This window comes from Sinohyriopsis cumingii, chromosome 1 (assembly GCF_028554795.1).
Source record: "Sinohyriopsis cumingii isolate HCF-2022 chromosome 1, ASM2855479v2, whole genome shotgun sequence".
Taxonomy (NCBI): Eukaryota; Metazoa; Mollusca; class Bivalvia; order Unionida; family Unionidae; genus Sinohyriopsis; species Sinohyriopsis cumingii.
Window position 1 is genome coordinate 112,212,112 of NC_142961.1, and position 15,940 is coordinate 112,228,051.

The 15,940-nt window shown below is 34.1% G+C and overlaps 1 protein-coding gene across 1 annotated transcript in view; it reads left to right on the forward strand.

Moving 5' to 3' along the window:
* The window catches only part of LOC149807626 (uncharacterized), a 247,293-nt gene that overhangs the window by 82,485 nt on the left and 148,868 nt on the right, over window positions 1-15,940 (forward strand). Inside the window, exons 19-21 of the mRNA XM_089968946.1 lie at window positions 2,746-2,783; window positions 7,936-8,041; window positions 10,710-10,730. Of these exons, the coding sequence (XP_089825072.1) occupies window positions 2,746-2,783; window positions 7,936-8,041; window positions 10,710-10,730 (165 nt within the window). The remainder of the gene's footprint in view (window positions 1-2,745; window positions 2,784-7,935; window positions 8,042-10,709; window positions 10,731-15,940) is intronic.

Genomic DNA, 15,940 nt, shown 5'->3' on the forward strand with positions numbered 1-15,940 from the left:
AATCAGTGTAAACCTGGTCTTTAATGCTCCATCTTAAGGTATGGAAATCAGTGTGAACCTGGTCTTTAATGCTTCATCTTAAGGTGTGGAAATCAGTGTAAACCTGGTCTTTTAATGCTCCATCATAAGGTGTGGAAATCAGTGTAAACCTGGTCTTTAATGCTCCATCTTAAGGTGAGGAAATTATTGTAAACCTGGTCTTTAGTGCTTTATCTTATGGTGTGGAAATCAGTGTAAACCTGGTCTTTAATGCTTTATCTTAAGGTGAGAAAATTAGTGTAAACCTGGTCTTTAATGCTCCATCTTAAGGTGAGGAACTCAGTGTAAACCTGGTCTTTAATGCTCCATCTTAAGGTGTGAAAATCAGTGTAAACCTGGTCTTTAATGCTTTATCTTATGGTGTGGAAATCAGTGTAAACCTGGTCTTTAATGCTCCACCTTATGGTGTGGAAATCAGTGAAAACCTGGTCTTTAATGCTCTATCTTAAGGTGAGAAAATTAGTGTAAACCTGGTCTTTAATGCTCCATCTTAAGGTGAGGAACTCAGTGTAAACCTGGTCTTTAATGCTCCATCTTAAGGTGAGAAAATCAGTGTAAACCTGGTCTTTAATGCTCCACCTTATGGTGTGGAAGTCAGTGTAAACCTGGTCTTTAATGCTCCACCTTATGGTGTGGAAATCAGTGTAAACCTGGTCTTTAATGCTTTATCTTACGGTATGGAAATAAGTGTAAACCTGGTCTTTTTAATGCTCCATCTTAAGGTGTGGAAATAAGTGGAAACCTGGCCTTTAATGCTCTATCTTAAGGTGAGAAAATCAGTGTAAACCTGGTCTTTAATGCTCCACCTTATGGTGTGGAAGTCAGTGTAAACCTGGTCTTTAATGCTCCATCTTAAGGTGTGGAAATCAGTGTGAACCTGGTCTTTAATGCTTCATCTTAAGGTGTGGAAATCAGTGTAAACCTGGTCTTTAATGCTTCATCTTAAGGTGTGGAAATCAGTGTAAACCTGGTCTTTAATGCTCCATCTTAAGGTGTGGAAATAAGTGGAAACCTGGTCTTTAATGCTCTATCTTAAGGTGAGAAAATTAGTGTAAACCTGGTCTTTAATGCTCCATCTTAAGGTGAGGAACTCAGTGTAAACCTGGTCTTTAATGCTCCATCTTAAGTTATGGAAATAAGTGTAAACCTGGTCTTTAATGCTTTATCTTAAGGTGTGGAAATCAGTGTAAACCTGGTCTTTAATGCTTTATCTTAAGGTGTGGAAATAAGTGGAAACCTGGTCTTTAATGCTTCATCTTAAGGTGAGGAACTCAGTGTAAACGTGGTCTTTAATGCACCATCTTAAGGTGTGGAAATCAGTGTGAACCTGGTCTTTAATGCTCCATCTTATGGTGTGGAAGTCAGTGTAAACCTGGTCTTGAATGTTCCATCTTAAGAGGAGGAGATTTCAGTGGTTTGATAATTTAAGGTTGCCTTGGTATGATTCATAAAAAGCTATTTTGGCTTTGAGCCCCATTTTTCTATTATGAATGTATGAAAAATAATCCTTCATTATGAATTAGTGTTGTTAGGAAAATTTTACCCTCAAGATCATATTTTTGCATTAGACACTTGGCTTAGGGAGGAATCAGAATTTTGTTTCAAACACTCAGCAAAGCCTTTAGTCCAACACAAAATTCAGACTATTGGATGCAATATTCCTATTTATTATATATTTAAGTGTGAAGTATAGAGATTTAATGGAGGAATAATTTTCATATTTTATTTCATTTCTATATTATTACATGTGAAAAATATATCCTTATATTTTCACAATTGAAAAATATATCCATGCAAATGATTTTTGTAAATACTTGTTATGTGTGAAAATATAAGGTTTCCCATCATGCAATGTGATGCTTGATTGTGTGTACCTACAAAAGTTGTACCTGCAAGAACAAAAGCAAGTAATTTGTGAGCTAGAATAAATAAATAGAAACTGCCTTACATTTCAGTTATGGAAATTAATCTTTGATAAAGTAATCTGACCAGATGCTATTTGCGTATCTCTGAAATTATTTCCCCTTACTTCCTTGACAACAACAAACCTGCTGTGTTCCATTACTGAATCAGACTTGCATTGTTTTCAGATAGGGTCACATGGTTTACAAAATGATAAAAATGTAATTTACTGTGACAGATTAGGTCAGCCCATTCCTACCACTTTATTAAGTCATGTATGTTTGTTTCACCAGGCTATGAAGGTAATATGACTTTATGAAAAGGGGGTTGGGGTTAGCATTTGTACCAAAAAGTGAGTTTTCATATGTTTATACCAGATATATTTCATCTCTTGGTACCAAAAACTGTATATTTTAAGGAGTGGCTTTGCCACTCGTTAAAGTATCATGTTTTGGTACCACATGACCAAAAACTATATATTTTAAGGAGTGGCTTTGCCACTTGTTAAAATATCATGTTTTTGGTACTACATGATGAAATGTATCTGTTATTAATGTAGGAAAAGAAAATATACTCTATGTACAGCCTGTTGTATACAAAGGATTTCATTATTCTTCCATTTCATTATGCACTGTAGATAGGGAATCATTTGTGGAATAAATGGCATAGACCCTCCTTTACTGGTGCATTATATAATGATGATCTTAGTGTATGTTTTATGCAATTGGGCATGTATTATATATAAGTGATCACCGAAGGTTCTGTTTCCATAGGAATCTATCTTTCTGCTCTTAATTATTACAGGGTGACTATCGGCAGAATGAACCTGATTATGGACCAAGGTAAGTTATCATTTAATCTTAACATTTCATTAGAATTAAGGGGTTAGTTATGAGAAAAGGTTCAGTAATTCGTCACTCTATCATTGTTCAAAGGAGCCATAAAAGTGGACCATGTCATATGTGAGATCATCTTATACTGTGGTATGTATACATAGTACTACTGTTACATGGAGTAATTGGATCCATAACTGTACCCATATAATTATGGGAACTGTATTATACTGAGGTGTCTTATAGTGAGGGACCTTGCTGTGAAACTATTTTCAAATGAGTTTCTCAGTTTTCCTTGTCCCTCACATGTAAATGATGTTGACCTGTTATATCTACTGTTGGATAAGTAGCTGTCACCTGTTTTAGTGTAAGCAAGCAATAGGTATCATTCATTCCACTGGTGGCAGCAACATTGGTTAAGTCATTATCCCAGTGAAGGCTATCTGTTAGACTTGGACTATTTATTTACAAAGCTAAGCCTTTTCATATTTATTTGATCCTACCTCCTACAGGCAAGGTAAATTTCATTAAAGTTCTGGTTAAGTTTTCAGTGATTATAATTTATAAACCCAGGGAGGGATAGCTGTCATACTTGGACTTCAGAATCAGGGAGTTTTACCTTTTTTTTTATTCATGACATGCATGTAAGGTCAAGGTCTTTGTAGATCTTCATAAAATTGGGGGTATGGCTTCTTTGTATGGTCATAAGTCTGAAACCTAGGCAGTGATAGCAATTATGTTTTGACTGTATAATCAACATGTTATGCCCTTTCACATACTAACTTCCACTAGCACTCAGGCAGGGTCAAGGTCATTTTGAACATGAAAAGATACATGTTTTTATAGTACCTTCTGAGCAGACATGACGTAATGTTCCATAAAAGTCCGTTGAATTTCTCATTGTTGATAATGTCTGTGGCATGTTTAATTGTGAGCATTTTCCCTTTATGTCAAATATAGTGAGAGACACTCCTCTTTGAACATGGGCATTCATTAAACAGTAATTTGTCTTTTTTTCACTTGCATTGAAACTTCCTTAAACCTGTCTCTCTTTAACCTAGCCTCCTCTGCAGAATGGCCACATATTTTGTTCCAATAGTTCTGAGCACTTATCATGCTTGCCAGCTCGCTTTTCACAAATAACAGTAATGTATAATTGTACTAACCTCATAGTCAATTTCTAAATTGATTAAATGAAAATATCAGAGAGAAATGCGCATAAATTCACAGGAATAAATTCAGTGTATTCCACATACAACTATTTTGTACATGTATTAACCTAATTTGTGATAGAAATGTTGCCAAGAAATCAGACTGATTTTTAGCTTTGTTTTAGATTTATTTGTAATAGAATCTGCATTTTTTGTAATTACAGTTTAATAAGAATTGACAACATCGGCTGTTCTTCTTTATTCTCCTAAATAATGTAATTTTTTGTGTGTGTAGGTAGGTTCTATTGTGCAGATGGTAATTACAGTATTGACTAAATATTCATGACCTGTTAATTAAAAGAATATAAGGTAATGCCCATGTATACTGCATTGTTCTTATCCAATGATAAAGTCCAACCCCACCCCATCCAGACACCTACTTTTTGACAAATTTATTAGTCATGTTCCCTGGTTTTATTATGGGAAAAATACAGTAACTATTTAACACAGATGTACATCAATCTACAAACTTCATAGACCCATATAAATGATCACATTATACACAGATGGATCAGAGTCAGTGATATTTGTTCTTTTTATGACTTCAAGCGAGGATAATAGATTCTGATCTACTGTCACAACAATAGGTCAGAGTCAATGCTGTTTAAAGTTAGCTGTGTTATGCCAAGTTATATAACAGTTATATTAAGAAGCATTGATTTTGTGTAAAGTTAGGGCTGATCTGTCAGAGTTACATTCATTTACAGTTATTTCAAGAAACACTGATTTTGGGTAAAATTTAGGCCTGATCTAACAATGTTACATTCCTTTACAGTTATTTTAGGAAGTACTGATTTTGTGTAAACTTAGGGCTTATCTGTCAGTGTATAAAAAAATGTCCAATAAAGCCTTGTCTCCATCAAGTCAGCATAATTCTTTAAAGCATAAAACAAAATCAGAATACTAGAATGTATCAAGAATTCCCAATTCATTTCTGTCCTATTTACACTTGTTTTTAAAGTTTAATAGCCCGTAAGCAAAGTATACAATTTGCCGAGGTGGTTTATGGATTTGAAAGACTTTTGCTTGGTTTCATTTTAAATTTTCATGTTCTTTGCGTAACTAGTAAAAATTTCAAGAGTGATCCTCTTTAAGCCAGAAAAAAACCTGGTATGTATGTTTCCGATTGCACTGGTTTTAAAATTAGAGGTTGGTAGGCTTTTCTTTCTTTATTTAAAAAAAGAATATTATATATATTATATTGATTTAGTATATATAATGTACTAAGCACTTCAAGTACTGGACTAAACCAGTGCAATTAGATGCACAAATCATTTTAGGGAATTTTTGTTATTTTAGTTGGGTTTTTTTTATAACTCTAGGGGGAAAAATGCTAGGGTCGGCAACAAAAAGAAACAACCGGGAGTGGTCATCAGCCCAGAAACACATTGTTTATTTTTTGCTTTATAATGTTAGAGGAAATCATTTTGCTCTGCTTCAATGGTAGACTTATACTGAGAGCTTATGAAAGTTACAAATTTATTTACATAAATAGTTTATCAGTATTTCATATTTGATTCATTGGTTGATTAGAGAATAACATATACTACCAATTAATTATTTCTCCAATCATTCAGGAGATAAGCTTCAGAGAAGGGTAATCTTGTGTTGTAAAGATGATTTCGTTTTCTCTAATGTTGGTTAAAAACTATGTGCTTGATATGTATTCTTGATGTGTTACAATGGCCAGCAAATACTGGCATTTAGAGAAATTTTTCAAAATATAAAATGACCAGATAAAACTATATTCATTATGACTCTGTTTGAATGTCTTGTAAAAAAATATTTAAACTTTATGAGCTAATCACATACTTTTTCAGTACATTATTTTGTGATATGCAAAACGTAAGTTTAGAAACAATATGGATCCAGTGCTGTATAACAAATTACGGACAGAATTTCAGACCTACATGCCCAGAAATCTCGACCAATGTCGGATTACAGTGAACGTCGACAGCGGCTGTTGGAACTAAGTCGAGAGCTGGACCTAGTTGAGAGGCCAATGAGTGCTAAAGTATGAACAAATACCATCCGCTTGTGATATTAGACATTTATTTTTTAGAGTTTATATTATTTACCCTTGTCTTTAGTATCAGCAAAGAATATGCATGAAATTTATACATACGTCTGTCAGTATCTTCAGTATAGTTTTTTTGTTTTTCTTAAGCAGACTTTTTTGACTTTGTGAAAGGAGCTTTTTTATTGTTGCATTTTTGATTCAGTTTCCTTTGCTATATTGATAGAGCTTGTTTTTTATAAAGGGAAAAAAAATGTCTTCTGCACTGAGGGCATTGAATGTCCAAAACTAGATTGCAGATTCTTCTTTTTTTCCTACGAAACCAGTTTGTATCTCAGCACTTAAAAGCAGCATATATACTTATGTCATTAGGAATTACACATGCAAAACTTATTCATTTATTTTTCAGACAGATTAAAATATCTATGATTTATCAATCTTAATCTAATTAAAGTCAGATCTCCACTGTCCTACATGAAGATCTGACAGCGACCACTTAGGGGTCATGTTCTGGTGACCTATGTTATTACCATAATCACTAATTTTATCAGCCAATCAGATGAAGTCTTACATCTTCATGTTTGGAAGACGGAGCACTATAGCTGAAGGGCATAAGTGTGTGCCTATTAATTTGATTCACTTTCAAATTTCTGAAAGCTGCATTTCCATTGGCTAACATAAAGGTCACTAGAACATGACCCCTAAGCAGTTGCTGTCAGATCTTCACCCAGGACAGTGGAGATCTGGTTTTAATCAGATTGCATCAATCCAGGATGTAAATTCCCAGTGATATCTCTTATTATATTGTATTCCCAAACCAGTTATTTGATATATGAAATATTGTTTAATTTCCAGTTAGATTATGTTTGGGGCAAACAAGTTTTTTCATCTGAAGTCAAAGATATCATTGTTAGGGAGGTTGAAATCTTTTGACACCGATTAAACCATAATGTTAGGATCCCATGATAGTGCCATGACAGTATTAAGATGGCAGGTACACTTTCCTCACCTGCAGATGATGGATATCTCATTGTCTCATTCATACCATAAAGCACCATCTCCACCATCAGCCGATCAATGTCCTGTTACCTCATACATACATAAAGCATTAAGATTGAAGGTACGCCATTCCCATTATGATTGCAGATGTAAAACCCACCTGTAGAGCATGGATGTCTTGTTACAGCAGTCATGCCACAAAGCATACATATTGATTCAAGCATCTTGTAATGATTTTATATTTTTAAAACTTATGCAAATTCTTTGTTGGTTCCAAGAGCAGAGCTTGATTTTTCAGTTACAGCATGCATATCTTTTCATTCTTGAGTGTTTCCCATATACATGTATGTGTGCTAGCAGGTGGTGTAAAAATATTGTATCTTTCTGTCTTTAAGCACTTTGCTTTGGCTTGAAAACTGGCTAATCATGCTATGATTTGTATGCAATACAATTTTGAATTTTGTGGGAGGTTTCTGGCATATGCCTGTCACCAGCATGGAGTCTTCAGATATGAAGTTCATGAAAATTTTCATCATGTAATTTGAAGATTTAGATCAGATAGATGAGCTGCAATTACCTTTTCAAAACACACTAATAGCCATATTAATGGTGTTGATTTAAAGAGCCTGGATTCATTCCAGTTGACATTTTAAGCTCTTTAAATCTTTGCTTGAATATGCTGCTTTCGATAGAGGTAGCCATTTTAAACTAGCTTCCAAATTTGTGTTAAGCTAATTGTAATAGTTAAGTTCTTATTCAGATATCCAACTTGATTGTGCAGGGGATATCATTCCGTTTAATTTGTCAGTCATAGCATGCTGTCAGACAATGGAAAAGTTTGGCATGATTAGTCATTTTCATGACTCATTAAACCTTTGTTTCGCTAAATTGTTGTGATTCTTCTGTTTTCACAATCTCCTTCTCTGGACCTCAGGAAAGGTCGTTTCCAAAGTGACCAAGCACGCGGCATTCTGGAAGATGACAATTGGTTAGATCAAGATAGACAGAGGAAATCACGGGAACAGGAATATCAGGAATTGGTAAATACAATTTATAGCCAGTTTGCAACAAAATAAAAGAATACTAAACAAAGCTATTCTAAATCTATCCCATAGATAATCATATTAAACCAGGTAGACATAGATCATATGTTAATTACCTAGCAATGTAGCAAAAATATGCATGTCTAACAAATTTTTAGATAAAGGCTGACACATCAAGTGATTATTTCAGAGCAGACCAATTGACGGTGGTATTATATATTTTTTCGTTAAGTGCTGGATGACTATTATGACACACACACACACACATGCTTGTAATGTTGCACTCAGTGGCAGTATGAAGACTGAATGGTCACTTCATTATTACTAACATTAGTAACATTATACAAGATTAACTTGTGTGATAATGATGAGTGTCCTTCGGCAAGACACCAAAACAAAGTACTTGACTCAAGTCGAATGTCCTTTTGGTTCTTCTTTCTCTTGTACCAAGAAATTTGTTCAAGAACCACCAAGAACCTCATTCTTAGGTTCTCACATTAATAGCTATATCATGCCAAGGAAGTAGAAGCTAGTGCATTTCCCCAAGGTCATTCAGATCAGGGCAAGTGTCAGTACTTAACTGCTGGATTACGAGGCCGATGCTTTTCCAATTAAGCTACTGTAGCTCATTGTTACCACCCAGGAGGCAACATTTCTGATTCAGTATTTTTGGACTATATCTTATATCCTATATTAAGTTCTCAGAGAAATTCAGTAGTGAATGATATCCACGCGTTCTAATTAGGTGATCTTGGTCTAATTTATTGAGCGTTCTGTACCTCATATAGCCATATTTCTGGTCTGATTATGAGTAGACTTCAGAAATGGGCTTATATATTTAAGATTATGCATGGATTTGATAATGAGAAAGATCCTTGAACATTAATAAGGTGATCTTTAAACCAGATATCTGATCTGATATTGATCAGCCTTGGAATTTATAATAATATCATCAAGATCTCAAATGTGTTTAGTAATATGCAAGATCATGCATATTAAAGAGGTGATCTTGTGTCTGAGTGCCTGATCTTGTTACCTCATGAAGCCATAGATCAAATTTTGATCAAAATTGTCAAAGACTTTCATATCAAGATGTTTTACAAGTTCAATATTGAGCAAGATGTATGCATTTTATTAAGTTGATCTTGTATCAGCCTGGTTGATCTTGTTGCCATTCTGGAAGCCATATTTCTGATTTGATTTGGATCCAACATGAAATAACGGCTTGCATCAACCAGATTTTAGATGGGTTTGTTATTGAGATCTATCAATACTAATGATGTAGTTTGGGATCTGATTGGCTGATAACGTTACCACTCTTTAAACCATATTTGTGACCTGATTATGATTACACTTAGAATAAATGCTTATATTACCAAGATCTTGGACTGTTAATAATGAGCAAGATCCATGCCTGTGTATGAGGTGATCTTACTTGTGATTGGCTGAGCTTATTACCAGTCTGGAAGACATAATTATGATGCAGTTTTGATAAAAATTTAAATGTGGGCATATATTAACAAAAATCTTAGGCAATATCTGAGTATTTGTGATCCAGGCATATTGAGGTTAACTTGCATTCGATTGGCTGAATTTGTTACCACTCTTAAAGCCATGGTTTTGTTCTGTAGGGTTTATTATCATGGAGCTCTGGATGTCTTTGATTATACGCAAGAGACTGCATATTGATTGAGCTTTTATCTTTAGAATAAATTTTTGTCAGGATATAGTGAATTAGTTAAGATCAATATCGCAGAAAGTCTGGGAGCTAATTGACATCAGATTTATTCTTTTAAAATAACATAAACTGGTTTAGTGAAATGGTCAACCGTGAAGCTAGGTAAGTCCAGTGAGCAATATCAAGCCTATTTGAGCCTCATTTTTTAGTCATAGTGTCTAGGTAGGCCTCAGACTTTACAAAACATTATTCACCAGTGTGCCTGGAACATGCCAGAGGATCATGGGTCAAAGAGTCAAAGGTCATGGTCACAATGTCATTTTCTTTAGTTTTTTTAAAAATTATTATGGAATTTGTATTTCATATTCTTGTATGAGCAGATTGTTATAAAATTTTGCAGATTATAGTATAAGAGATTTGAAACACAACTTGAAAGGATGATATTAAATTAATGGATTTTTTTCATATTGGACAGTTTTACACTACCACATGTAATAAATTCCACAAGGATGTTGTAGAAAGAAAAATGAAATTATAAAATAAATAAGGCATAGAAGCTGGAGCAAAATCAACAATATTACTTATGTTGTAACCTTTACATTCCACTGAAAACTGATAAGGTTGGTGTTTTAAGAACTTTTTGTAATTGTTGCTCTTCTTTGATTTAGTATTATTACAGATTTACTTTAAAATTTAATACAACTTAAAAATTTAATCTTTTTTTGTATTGTGGTTTAATACTACGTACAGAAACTATCATATTAATTTATAGACGAGACTTTCTAACCCGTAACTGCATATAGTAAGTCTGTATAGCTTAGAATGGTTTCATTTTAATTAGAAATGTAATTGTTTGAATTTTAGGTTGGTGCCACCTGTTTGAGCTTATATTTACCTTTTTCATGAATACTAGAAATTTTTATAATCTGTATAATTTATTTAGTTTTTAAGCTTTTACACTTAAATTTTGGTTCTTCCTGTTTTAAGTTAGAGAAGATAAGGTCAGAGGTATGTGGTGTATATTCCTTTGAGTGCCACCTTTATTATCTGTCTCACACTGCTTCCTTTTCCAGTTTTGTGTGTAGTCTGATATGAGCTTGCTATATCAAGCAATTATGTGTGTAGTCTGTGAGTTTATTACATCATGGAGTTTGAATCAAATTTTATTTATCTGCTTCTTTATATTATAAATTACGCTAATTTTCACATTGTTTTTTTTTTCAGATATGACTTTTACCCACATGCTTTTCAAAAAGTGCAGGAATTATTTAATACTTGTTCTTTGTCCTTGTGTAGAAACATATATATATCTTCAATCTTCTACACAGATAAAGCTACAAAACATGAAACCTGTGCGAATGACAGTGTTTGGGGTTTAGATTGTACCAACAATTTAGAATTTCAATAACACCGCCTAGGGCTGGAATCGAGAGAAGTGGATTTTACATGGTTTTCAAAGAAAGCCTGAGTTGTATGTCTCATGTCTGAGAAATGACATTGTGATCAGAGACCCACTCCATGAGACTCCTTGGTGATGATCTAAGAGATTTCCTTATACTTAATTTCATTGTCATTAAATGAAAACTATTGAGAACTACACCCTTTAAAAATGTGTACACTTCCTGGACATGAAATACAAATCTATACATGTCACTGACATTGAACCCAAAGCCATACCAATCCACAGGGACTCAACCCCTGGGTCATGGCTTATAAACCATTGTGATCCCACTCTGTAGCTTTATATACACTTACTGGGTATGACGAGATCAATTTATTCATGCAACTGACATTGCCCTGGTAGCCATCTTTACCCTTAAGGGACATGGCCCTTTGTTTATAGCTTGGAAATTTTCATGAACCCAATAAATGAGTGAATACTTACAGGCATATATACATATACCCAAACTGACATTGGTAGTTCTTAACCCAAGAGTTGTATCCAATATGCTCAAACTAAATGGAGAAAGTGCATGGGTACACATTTTATAAACACAAAATTCTTGTGTATTTTACTAAAAAGTACTCTTTTGTTCATTTTGTTTGGGCTCCTTTGCCTTCTGTAAAACATTAGTAGCTCCTCATGATTACCTTGCAGGTACAGTAAGACTTTATTAGCTCAAGCCTCCATTGGTGAATGAATAAATCAGTTTGAGAAAGTAGATAAAGTAAGCTGGTACTAAAAATAACATTGCTGAATTTTGAACACTGATTTGAGTATTTCTAGATGTTTAAGGCAACAAGATTGTCCAATTTTTAGGGTTAGGTTCACAGATATATGATGACACTAATATAGACAGTATGTTTTTTTCAGCATACTTTATTGCAGGGGTCTCAAACACGCGGCCCACAAGGGCATATTGTGCGGCCCGCGACGCATTTTGGGATTTTCAAAAAATTGACTATTCATTTATTTCTTTTTCTTACTTACTTATATATTTATAGTCTTTCTATTAATTGTCGCCCTTAATGCGGACTTCTGGTTCTGGTTTTTTAGTAAAGTGATCGAGTTGATGTTGAAGTTGATTTTGCTGCATTTTTATAAACATAAAAGCCCGTATAAATGTCTTCTGTTTCGAAAAAAAGAAAACTCACGGACAAAAAGAGAGTTTTTCAAGTCAAATGGGAGGATTTATATTTTGTCACTGAGGTCAGCGATAAAATTCAATGTCTCATTTGTCAACAAACAATAGCTGTTCCGAAGGAGTATAATGTGCATCAGCACTACGAAACAATGCACCGTGAGAAATATGACGCTTACGCGGGCAAAATTAGAGAGGATAAAGTTACGCAACTTAAATCAGCATTATACAAACAAAGAAGTTTCTTTACCAATGTTAGCCAGTGCAACGAAGATTCAGTAAGAGCAAGTTTCGCTATAAGACTATAGAGTAGGGATCTCAAACACGCGGCCCACTAAGCTATATCCTGTGGCCCGCAAAACGATTGGCGTCACAAGGTGTCATGAAAGATAACAAAGGTGGTGCGGCCCTTGGGCCATTGAAAATCCCCTCATGCAGCCCTCAGGGCGGTTTGAGTTTGAGACCCCTCCTTTATTGTGTACTTTTTTTTCATATGTGACTAACACAGTGTGAAAACGAGAAAGTTGTAATACATGAGTTGAAAAGCTTTTCAAAATTGCATTATTGTTTTCAGGTGTGGTTTTTCTTCACAAAGTAAACTCCTCAAATAAAGTTCTGGTACATCTGTATTAAGAATAAAAAATAAATTGCAACTGCTCTTCATTCTTTATTTGAATTGATTACTTTTGCCTCAGATAATTAAATTTTGCTTTTCTGTTTTTTTCTTCAAATGTGTTATTCAATCATAATAGCTTAGGAGAACTACTACTGCCTATCAAATCCCCTCCTCCAGGCTAAAAATTGTAGATAAAACGCTAAATGTTTTCTGCCTACTTGGGTGGCAGTTAGAGTGATCTCCTCTTGATACAAGGATTGGTGCCAAAATCCCATGAATGCTTTAGTTACTACTTCCACTTATGAGCTCTGAAGTGGTACATAAAAAGGACAGAGCTGGTGTGTAGAGGGAGATCATGCCTCTCAGATTAGGAAAGGATGATATCACACACACTCTTTCATCCTGGATAAAATGGGTTATCCATTCTGCATATTGGAAAATAATCCCCAATCAAATGAATTTGCTATGCATTTTTGCTGGTATCCTGTCATTAGCACGCAGGTCAAAAGCACACCTACAAATGCGTGCCGACAAAAGTGTGCACCGACAAAAGCTCGCAAGGCATAAATTATAAATGATATTATGTCAAATAAATAAGCAAATATTCGCTATTTGAAAAATGTTTAATAGTATTATTATGAGTCTCAGTGTATTATTTCTATCACCGTTCAAAATGTGATATCCATCAGTTATGATATGCTCTTTCTTCTTCTGCGACTCAGTCTTTTCCATGGTTAGATATGATTTTTAAATTATTACAAAATGAATTTGGTATTTATGGTTTTCTAGGCTTATACTGCGTAAATACGCACCTTGATGTCTGCTCAGTGAAAACAATGGTTGAAACCATTACTTTATTTCTACTCAATATTAAGAGTGTACACACTTTGATGTCTGCTCACAGGAAAACGTGATTCAAACTATTAGTTTATTTAATTCAAAATGAGACATTTATCACTCAGTCATACAAATATTACAGGCTTATAGTTTATGCTGCACGCTTTTGACGGCGCGCATTTGACGGGAATATTTTGCTCCGAGCTTTTGTCAGTGCACATTTTTCTGTGCGCTTTTGACCTGTGTACTAACGACAGGGTGCCATTTTGGCCACCTGAAGTTAGGACAGTTGCTACAAACATCACATTTGAGTGAAACTTTTACCTAACTGACATTATCAGTGTTGTGGGATGGAGGTCAGAGTTCACTTTCTTCAGCTTTTTATCTGAGATTTTCCATCCCAAAAGGCTCAGCTAAACATGATAGGATCTATAGGTCTTTTGACAGCTTCATGAGGACACAACTTCTTGACTTTCACTGGATTTGTGGAAGAGGAAAGAGTTTTCATTTCAAGGTTGCCCACCAACAGATGGAGTATATTCTCCAGTCTTGCTATCTCGGAGCTGTCTCACATACCTTTGGGGACTGGAGGTATCCTCTCTGTGGTTAGGGCATGTTGCTCCCTCCGCCTCTTACCGGTTCTAATATATCACAACTGGGTAACATATTTGAGGGAGAAACCAATTTTCTCTAGTAAAATAAGTTTTGTCAATAATATTTACCTGATTATAATACATATACAGCCTCCAAGCATTCTTGCGGTTACATACATATTGTTTAACTCCATGGCCTTAAACTAAGTAGCAGAAAAATGTGAAAACCAACAAGTTTTTTAAAATTCAACAAATAATTTATATCCCTATAACACAAAGTGAAAGTTTTTAAAGAACTTACAGTAAATGTGAATTAAATCACAAATAGTCCTAAAATTTCTATCACAAGTCCATCTATAAATGTTCTAATTAAACTCCAGTACTATTCCAGATAAATTCCAATATTGAATGTGCTGATGAATATGTAGTCTCGAATGTGCTAATGTGCCAGTAGCCTGGAATCTGGTGATGTGTTGGCAGACTTTTGATGTACCACAATAATATAATCCAAAAAATGTCATTGACTGAATTCACTATAATTCCAATTTAATGATTTAGTTCTTGCACTTAGTAATTCCAGTGAATAATTTAAATTAATAAATCCACCCAAATTAAAAACTGGAACACAAGAATAAGACTGATTCGTTTTCATGATGTTAAAGTAGGAATGTGTAATCCTAAAGTAAACAACTTCATATACTCTTCCACTGGACATGGTTGCAGTTACCTTTTTCTGGAAATACTCTCTCATCTTAATGGAAAATTTCATTTCTGGAACCTTTTACAATTAATACTGAACTGAATATTTAATCTATAATCATAGAGAAATATTAACTATGTATTATGTTGTTTACAAAATAAATGTTTCTAGTCAGATAAACCATTGACTTGATTTTTGACTTGGGTCACTTACAAAATATAGATATACATAATATATAATCACTGAGAAAACCAACAAACAATACAGATTAAACATACATAACAATATGGAGAGCATCCCACCTGCTTCAGTAGTAAGTGAAGTATTCATGGGATTTGGCACTGATCACCATATCAAGGGGAGATCACTTTATTAAACTGCCACCTAGGTGGGCAGATAAGGTTTATCTTTTTTGCCAAAATGTTTTAGCCTGGAAAGGCTGGATTTGCAAGGTAGTAGTCTAAGAGATTATTATCAGGTAAATTATTATTTAAAAAAACATTTTAGTCCAAACAGTTTGTTTCTTCACTGATGCATTAAAAATAACTTTGATACAAATGCATTACATGGGATTATCCAGTAAATTTTCCAATAATTTGGTGCTGTGAAACACCCACAGTTACAGACAAGTTCATTATTGTATAACATGTTACAGAAATTAATGTAACAGCATGTAAAATCATGTCACAACATGCCATGTATTTATTATTCATTAAAAAAAGAAAAATGAAGTAAAATTTATTTTGAATGCATTCATTTTAATTTTGGGAACAGCAAATAAAGTTAAATTTAATTTAACTTCATGTCAGTAAATATAAGATAAACTGGTTCAAAAACCTTAATATTCACATCAGCAAGGGTCAGTGATTGCATAATATTATAGCGTTATA